Here is a 9,621-nt window from a genome sequence, read left to right as displayed (position 1 = left end):
TTCCCTACATTCCTTTCCTCTCCCTAAGTATGCAGGAGAAACTAGGAATCATACCTCGTTCTTCTTGATCTTTGAAGTGCCACCAGTAGCCCTTGGATGGGTGATAGCGACAGTAGGACATAGCTTCTTCAAAAGCAGACTGAATTCCATGCACTGCAGTGAGCTTTCAGAACAAAAATGTAAGGCAGTGTTCAGAATTTAAGGAGAAAATACAATATAAATTTTTGAAACTAGGTATTTTAAAATTAGTATTCGATATTCATTTTTGTTCTGGGAAGGGAACTTGGAACATCCAGTTTTGGACTGAGAATGTTATTTCTTTAACTGGTTCTCACAAGGCTCTTCTGAAGTGCTTTTCTAAACTGACAGAGAAAAACTTGCAAAAGCAGTAGTTTACGAGAACAGAAGGAATCAAACTTGAGCATCCAATTTAAAAAGAACTACCACATCAACTTAAAAAAATAAGCCTCATTTAAAAATAAATATTACATTAGCTTAACATTAATGTTCCAAAGCAAGCTTCACTGATTATGTATTTAATTACTATTTCATATGTATTTGTCAAATAATTTTTCTTTTGATTATTCAAACTTCATGCTGTTTTGCCAGCTGTGTAGCTTCAGTTACTCTGGTCCTTCATCCTTAAACAATGTATCCTAGTGTTTGGGCAATACTGCAGTCTCCAAGATCTTGCATTTTCATGTGGGACGCACATGATATTAACCAGTGGCATTTGGTTTAAGTTACTGCACCGTCACTACACAAGATCTTTCCTCAAAATAGTGAAGGAGAGATTTAAACAGCCTGGGGGACAACCAAAAGTAAAAGGAGATATAAACCAGTATACATCAAATGCACAGAACACTTACAACTCTGGAGTTAATGACAGACCCTAAGTCAGGTGCTTGATAAATCACTCCAGCTATAATATAGTAGTCAGCCAGTGGCATAACTGTGGGAAGGAAAAGAAGAAAAATGCAGGATCAATTTAAAGCTCTGGCTGCAGACTGTGTATTTGTTGCTGAATTTCAGTCTTAGCAGGAGAAATTGCAATACTCCTCTTACCACAAAATTTTCTCTTCTTCATCTTTTCCTTCAAGGTGCTTTATTTGCACCTTAGGCACAGACTGATAAGGAGAGAAAAACCAAGGTCTGCTTTACAGATAGAAAAGCAAGAGCTTTAAAGTCCTGTCCTACTGCAAGCAAATGACTGGCCTCACAGAACTAGGCTTTTCAGAGCTACACTAGAGCTACTACCAGTCAAGTGAACTGCTCTGGAAGTAATTCCACTAGCCTTGGCTACCAGTAGAAACCCACAATAATGTAAGATCTCATTCTTCTGGACTCAGCTTTCTCTAACTTGTACAGTCCTCTCAGCTAGATTTCCCAGACCAAATGGAGTTAAGCACACACAGAGCATGCTTTTCTAAATTAGCAACGTTCTGCCAAGAAAAGACTACCTTCCAAAGGCATTTGCTAAATCAGATTTGGAACCTCTACTGACCAATCAAAAATTCTTGTTCATTAGAGCTGCAGTGTAGAGAACATGACAGTTGCCTCTGTAACTCTGCCAAACATTGTTCAATTGAGAAACCATAGCAATGCTCTAAGCTTCACATTCCTAAGGATCTTACCTGTGCACACATGTGTTCCAGTTCCTCCATCTGTACTAACAATTCAACCAGTACTTGCATTTTATGAAGCTTGGACACCTGCCTAAATTAGCAGTCCCAGACAGCTGGGTGCATATTACAGCCAGTACCCACTTCTCCTCTAAAGAAAAAGGATGCTTTTTCCACTTCCTTGCAAATGGAGCAAGACACAGAACAGCAGTTTTACTGTCTCACAGCTCTGTACCAGGGCCTACCTTCCTAGACAGGTAACTCTCCCTAATCAAAGATTTTTCTAATATCACTTCAAACAGGCAAAAAGTTGTCTTAAAGAATTTCAAACAGAAATACATCTGTTTTAAAACCACACAGAAGTCATAAGACACGCCTGCATCAGTTGTGTTTAAGTGTTCTACGCTAGCTATGAACTCATTAAATTTCAGTTTTATATCCCCATTCCTATGTCTCAAATACACTAATATTTGTACCCTGATAAAATAAAACACATGGTAACATCTGAGCTAGGGAACTATGCAACTCAATCAAGGTACCCAGCACAAACTTTACAGTCACAGTGGGAAAAATGTTACCAAACAAGTCTCAGTTAGGTTCCACCAAACATACATCTGCCTTACAGCATAAGTCTAAACACACATACTGTGGAAGCTCCAACTCCAGTCTTGATCTGAAAGGTGTCAAAACCAGAAATTAAGGGCTGCATGATTATTCCATACTCACTTTTAGAAGCTATTTTCAAAATCTCTAATAAAGAAATAATTCAAAAAACGTATTAAAGAATCAATCATGTATGTTTTCTCAATATGGAACTGCAATATAAAGGGACCATTATCTGATATAAGCAAATAAGATACATTACCAGACAAGACAAATTCCTGCACAAGACCAAAATGCATATGCAGAGCCTAAATCCCTAAAAAAAAGTTAAGAAATAACTAGCACTAACCCTCCCTTTCTTTCCTACAAAGCTTACTCTGAAATAACCTAAATTATTTTATATGAACATGCAGTAAACAGGTAAGACAGTCCAGTAACTATTGAAACGTGGCTACATATTTGTTTAATCACACACACATAAACAAATTCAAGGTTAGAAAGGAATAATGAAGCCAGTTGCATGCAGATGGGGAAAAAAAGCTAAGGTATTTGATTTAAAAACTGGAAAGGTGATCAGTGACACTCTAAGAAGGAGTGGTGCTGTTATCACAAGATTCCATCGCAACAAGAAATGGACACTCTTGCATAGCCTAACAGATAAATATGACACGGAATGAACGCTATTAGCAATTTCCTGCAGGAAAATGTAGCACAGGGCATCACTTTCTCATCTGCTGTTCCCAATTCCCCACAAGATGGCACTCCCTGCTGCTGGCACACTGCAGGGAGCTGCTGGAGACAGGATCTCCCCACCACAAGGCCTCATACCCTCCCAGTTAGACTGGAGATAAAGACAGAAAAAGGGAAACAGAAGTGCTTAGACACAAATTAGGAACTGCTAAAAACAACTGACTGATCAGGCTTCTCAACAGGGGGAAGAACTGAGTGATTATACCTTGTGTTGGAGATTGCCTTTGCTGCTTTCGGATAATGAACAGAATGGGCTCTTGAGCATGAAGAAGGATGTACTCCACTCCAACCATCTGGCTGAAAAAGAAGCAACCAGAGTAAGTTATCTTCCTTGAAGTAACATCTGCAGGATGTGAAGAGCGACCAAAGGGGCCGGCAGTAAAGCAACAAAGTTCTGATGCTTTGAAAGCTCTTCTTTATAATGTGCAGTAAATAAAGGCAAAGGATTTCCTGAGCTAACTATCAAACCCTAGGTGCATAGACAAAGGGAGTTATAACAACCTGACACAAGTAGAACATATTAGCAACAGATAAATAGCAAGAAAGGTAACAATCTATCATCATGTCATTTAAATACAGCAACAAAGAACTGGTGTATGATGTGATCATCTGTGTGTCTGATGTAAAAGTCTCTCTGCAACCACATCTGAGCACAAATTACTTTATCAATGAACTTCTAGCTCTGCTTCAAACTCCCTATCATATTGTAGAGTCTTTAAATAGTTCTCAAACAACTCACTTGTGCTCAGTGTAGCAGATGGGGAACTGAAAAGAAAGTTGACTTGCACATGCAATCTCATTACACAACCATATGTGATCAGTTTATCTACAACACTCACTACTCTTATTATCCATACTAAAAAGCCAGCTCTTCGGAAGAATTATGTACTAATTATGGCACATAGCCAGCAGTACATGGAAACACAAACTACTTATGAACTCAAAGTATCCCCTAACGTATCCCCTATTCACCGCAGAAAAAAACATTTAACTACATTATGTTACTCAGGTTCTGTTGAGCTGGGAGGATGAGAGAAGACAGCTTTTCTATTTCAGAGAAATATCTAAAGGGTGATTTACTGGAATCTCAAAAGATACACAGAATCCTTCATGCTTAAAGCTTCCTTGAGATGGCATACGAAGAAGTAGAAAACATCCAAATACCAAAAAAGCTGGGCTTTTCCAAAGTGGTGGGACTAAAAAGCACCAAAGAGAACGAGGTTTCCAGCATGCTTCCATTTAATCGCCAAAGCCTCTGAATGGAGGGACAAGGGATACTGCACAGGAAGCAGCTGCAAATTACAACTTACTTCAAATGGTCCAGGGTCATCCGCTGCATTTTGACAACTTCATTGTTACATGTTCGGTCATAGAACGGGTTACTTCGCTCTGAGAAATAGTCCAACACGCTCCCATTGTTTAATATTGGAATCCAGGAGCTGTCAACCCAGGAAATTCCCAACAGATTATCTGGGAAAATAAATCTACACTGAGTACCAACGCAGTCAAAAACACTACAAATACATAAGAGAGTAAATTGCCACCAGTTAATGATTATAGCAGAGAAAGGAGGTGGAACACAGAGTCAAACACACCAGTTAAAATTAAAGAAGTATTTCACAGAGTTCAAATAATAATTGATAACCTTTAACCTTCTGCAGTTCTCTTAGCAGTACACAAGAAAAAAAAAAAAAAAAGACCCAAGAAACAACACCACAAAGATGCTATTTTTGGGCAGATGTTTCCCAGTAGTCTTGAACAAGAGATTCTATTCCAGACTATAAAATTAATCTGCCAAATTGCCTCCAGCAAATTACTTGTTCCATAACTCAGTGGATATTACAGAAATCTAACTACCGAACACTAACAATTATATTTAAAAAGTAAGCTTTTTAAATTAAACACACTTTATAACCTACAAGTCATTATAGGCCAGTTAAATTCTTATAGATTTAGGGAAATATGAATTAAAGTCCCTGCATTTTATTATCACACTGCAGCAAAATGATGTTCCTCAGGCACAGCGTCAACAACCAGTTCCATAGTCAACAAATTTGCTAACACTGGAGATCCAGGAGGAACCTTGAAAAACACCCTGAAATTCATCCATTTTAAATCGCAGGAGCAGCAAACAGAATTTCCAAGACACAAGAAAGCAGGAAGAGACATGCATTGTTTAAATTAAAAAAAACCGTAAGTGATGAGAAGTCATTGAAGACTGAAGAACTGAAATTCCCTCCTCACGGGAACCACTCCCTAAAGTTCACGCATTATATACATACCCAGAACTCCCACTTATCATTCCACTGAGAATATTTTACTTCCGTGACAATTCAGCATGCTCAAGGATCACTGCATCAGTTTCAAAAATGTGAGCTCATATACTATTAGCAGCCCCTCTGAGGAAGTGTAATAAAGTAACACTACCGGCTTAGCAAACCAGGAAAAATGCAACAGAAATAGTTGCACGTAAACCATTTTTCCTTGCTAATCTCAGAATTTCCAGCCTAACTGTTTCAGGCGGGGCAGGGAAAGGGAGGGAGAACTCTAGAGATATTCACGTTATCTCACATAGACTATCCTCTCTCCTCACTATAAGAAAAGGAAATTTCAGAAACACTGCACTAAGATCCATTATTAAGCACCTAAGTCATGGTAGAGCTGTTTATTCCAAATGCCATTCAAACCCCTAAGAGCTCTCCTTTCAAAAGAATCTTAAAATCTTAAGGGTTTGCATTCTTCTCATAATAAACTCTCACTTTATATTTCAAATACAAACTTTCCTTGTTTGTATGATTAATAATACCTGCATTCTCAGAAGAATGTCAGACAAGCTTTAGAAAGATAATATAGCTATCGTGCTGTTATATAGACTGATAAATGTATCATAAAATGGAATATAAAGTTGGACTCTAAGACTCAATTATCCACAGCTGCTTAGTGCCAGTATTTATAATAACCTTTATAACTAGCAAGATTGTTCTCTTAACTATTCTTGGAAAAAAGGGGAGGAAGAATAAAACAAACCATGAACCTGACATGCCTGTTACATTGAAGGGTGTACTGTTTATTTTGGGTATGAGAAAGCAAGGATGGTGTTCCTGCTCCCTGTTCCTTTCAAAAATAGGACATCTTGTGCAAAGCATTTCTTGTGGAATTTGCATCACAGATGCAAAAGTAAAGTGCTTGTGACAATACTGCCAATCTGTCATGATTTTCAAGACAATTTGGAAGACAAGCCAGCAAGCCATGGCAAAAAAAGGAGTAATTCACACGTGTTGAACCTGGCCTTGTCGTCCAGGTAGCCCAGCACTAGGCTTTGACAAACCAAACAGTAAAGTAGCCTAACAGGGTATTGGGTTTGGTAGAGGGGGTTACAGGAGTGGCTTCTGTGAGAAGCTGCTGGAAGCTTCCCCATGTCCTACAGAGCCAAGCACAGACCACAGTAAGGAGGCTGTGCCCCTGCAGCCCTTGGAGATCCACAATGGAGCAGAGATCCGCCTGCAGCTCCTGGAGGACCCCACACTGGAGCAGGTGGATGCCCAAAGGAGGCTGTGACCAGTGGGAAGCCACGCTGATGCAGGCTCCTGACAGGACTTCTGGTCCCTTGGACAGAGGAACCCAAGCTGGAGCACGTTTGCTGGCAGGACTTGTGACCCTGCAGGGGACCCACGCTGGAGCGTTTTGTTCGCATTTCTCCCAATGCCGAGAGCAATACAAGCCATGCCAAGCAGCCCCATGAGTTGCCAGGCCCTGCAGAGCTGCCAGGTCATGTTCACCTGGGCAAAGTAGTGCCAAAGTTGGCCCAGAGGGTAGGCAGGTCAGAGGCCATGCTCTCTGTGACAATGGGCACTTGTCCATCCTGACCCAGCTCTGGGGGCTGCAAAGATCTCAGTCATTCTGGAAAAGTGAGGAATTGCCTGTGTGACCAAGCTAACCATCCTGCGCAGAAGGTACCCAAAAATTGTGAGCAGGTTGGTTTAAGTGCAGAATACTAATCTGCATTATTAATTCTGCCAATTTCAGAGACCAAGATGGATTAAACAGAATTTCTTCATGACCTGTACTTTAGAACACACATTTCCAAAATTTGTGGAGAAAAAATATTCTAATACTCTTGGATTGGTGAAAACGCAGTTGTTTTAGTTTCAGTATATCTATTTTGAATTTAAATGACAGACCCACATTATGGTAGGCCCAAAGGGATACACAGTACAATTACACCAACAATTCATTTTTCAGAGGTGCAAAATTTTGGATTTTTCACTACTGGTTTTGATGTGTCATGCAGAGAAATCTGGGATGCCTTTTTATAGGTGGACCCATTGACCATCCAGCGTTCTACCTTAATTTCTAACCCTTCTGTTCCCCAAATTCAGGGAATATTATTATCAGCTTCACCCTTATCTGAGTCCCATTCATTTTTAAAATATATAACTGAAGTGGCTCGGCTTAAATCTGTTTTACTGGAACATATCAGCTTTTGGAAACTATCATGTTGACTAATAACCCTAATTGGGGGAGTTATGCAGGCTATAATGAATACATTTTTACTGTGAAGAAGACGAGAATGGTACTAAAGAAGTTGAAAGCAGAGCAATAGGCAGGGGGGGGCTGGAGTCTGAAAGGGCTCCCACCCTTTGGCCTGAATCAATGTGCTCTTTGTAGGCAGGAAGGGACAATTAGGTGTAAACATTATTTCTGACAATGAGAAGAGGGGACTGGTGGAAAACATCCCAGCATCCCTAGCGGACTTCCTAGCTCCAGTACAACCAGAGAATGAAACAATAAACTTCTGATCAACAGCAGAGCCACACATTCAGTAATAACCAGATGCAAGGGCCTGCTTAGTAAAGTTATGATACTGATTGTTGGGGCAATGGGAAAAAGGGTTTTATGGCCATTCCTGTAACTCATGGAGTGTCCAAACTGGACATACTAAACCAACGCATGAGCTTCTATATGCCAGAATGCCCCCTTCCATCATTAGGATAAGACTTACCCTGCAAGCCAAAAGCTCAAGAAACTTCTTTTGAAAACTGTGTACAGCTATGCATCTCACAGAAAAAGCCATGGAAAGATCAGATCTGCTTACCAATGAACCAGACCTCAGAGAAACCTGAAAATGACATCCTGGAAGTAGTACTTATTGCTGCTTAGGGTTTCAATAGGAATTTAATACCTGTAAAGAAGCCTTGTTCTTAGGACTATAGGCTGGTACAGGATTTAAGAGCAATAAATCAGACACCTCAACTCTGTTGTGTGTATGGGCTTCTTGTACCAGGTGAAAAAACCTGTTTTGGGACAACAGCATTGGAGAAATTCATGGAGGACTGTCTCCTGTGGGAGGGATCCCACTGTGGAGCAGTGGAAGACTGTGAAGAGTCCTCCTGCTGAGGAGGACAGAGTGGCAGTGCCAACACATGTGAACTGATCACAACCCCATTCCCTGTCCACCTTTGCTGCTTGGGGGAGAGAAGGTAGAGAATTCTGGAGTGAAGTTAAGCCCAGGAAGAAGGGAATGGTGGAGAAGAGGTGTTTTTAAGATTTGGTTTTATTTCTCATTATCCTCCTCTGATACAATTGGTTATAAATTCAATTAATTTCCCCAAGTTGAGTCTGTTTTGCCCATGACAGCAACTGGTGAGTGATCTCATCTCTGTCCTGATCTCAACCCACAAGCCTTTCATTATATTCTCTCTCCCCTGTCCGGTTGAGGAAGGGGGTGATTGAGTGGCTTTAGTGGGCACCTGGCATCCAGCCAGGGTTAACCCACTGACAGTAGATGAAAAATAGAAGTATACCTCAAAATCTACTTAATATATTGAACTGTATTAGATAAACGACTTCGAGGGAGCTTAAAAGACCTGGAGTAAGACAGAAGGTTCTCGCATCAGCTAATAACTCAATACAGCACTCCTCCATTAATTGTTCACATAGTTCCTTCATGTAATCTCAAAAAAGGCAGTCAAAAAAACACACAGGACTACACATGATCATTAAGAATTTGAAGACAAAAAAAGCAGGAAACCTCTGTGGCATTATCAAAATTGACCCTTCGTGAAATTTCCTTAAATATCTGCTCTTGTTCATTCTCTGAGACTCCACCACACAGGCTTCTGATGTTAGTCTCTTCAGACACTCTCATGGAGAAAAATAACCTCCTTTCCTGTGGGCTCTGAGCCCCCACTTCCTCTCTCAAAGTCCCAATTCTTCACAGCAATTTAACTTCTACTTTGTTTACAACGTAAGTCTTCTTTAATACTTTTTTCAAATATCACTTCTTCTTCAAAACATAATCTCCTTTTATTCATATCCCTTACTTCTCACCCAAATGTTTCTTGTTTTTTGTTACTTCAGCTTTCTTTTCCCGGCTTTCCTAACACCTGGCCTGCCTCACCACATCCACCTGAACTGCTCTTAAGATTACCAGCCTCACTCGCTGCGCTGGTCCTGTGCAAGTCCCACACACACGCCAGCGCTTCCCACTTTCCCCCACACTTCAGAGCTGGAACTCTCTCTTTTAGCTGTTTCCTTACGTCGCCATCTCACCGCAGGACCTCCCTATCCACCCTGAAAAGGCAGAGTCTACCAGAAGGAAGCTTGTTTTCCCCCCGGCCGTTCCAGCTTCCAAGGACCAGCACAC

General features: G+C 40.6%; 1 protein-coding gene across 1 annotated transcript in view; it reads right to left on the bottom strand.

Annotated features, from left to right (window-relative positions):
* The window catches only part of MED6 (mediator complex subunit 6), a gene marked incomplete at its 5' end in the record, with an annotated part of 8,642 nt that extends 4,082 nt beyond the window's left edge, over positions 1-4,560 (bottom strand). The window contains 4 exons of the mRNA XM_017741622.1: positions 55-163; positions 870-952; positions 3,181-3,272; positions 4,286-4,560. Coding sequence (XP_017597111.1) covers positions 55-163; positions 870-952; positions 3,181-3,272; positions 4,286-4,560 — 559 coding nt within the window. The remainder of the gene's footprint in view (positions 1-54; positions 164-869; positions 953-3,180; positions 3,273-4,285) is intronic.
* Between the last annotated feature and the right edge of the window lie 5,061 nt (positions 4,561-9,621).

The sequence above is a fragment of the Corvus brachyrhynchos genome, unplaced genomic scaffold, assembly GCF_000691975.1.
Source record: "Corvus brachyrhynchos isolate BGI_N302 unplaced genomic scaffold, ASM69197v1 scaffold115, whole genome shotgun sequence".
Classification (NCBI taxonomy): Eukaryota; Metazoa; Chordata; class Aves; order Passeriformes; family Corvidae; genus Corvus; species Corvus brachyrhynchos.
The sequence above is the reverse complement of the archived record's forward strand: the minus strand, read 5'-3'. Positions and strand labels throughout refer to the sequence as shown.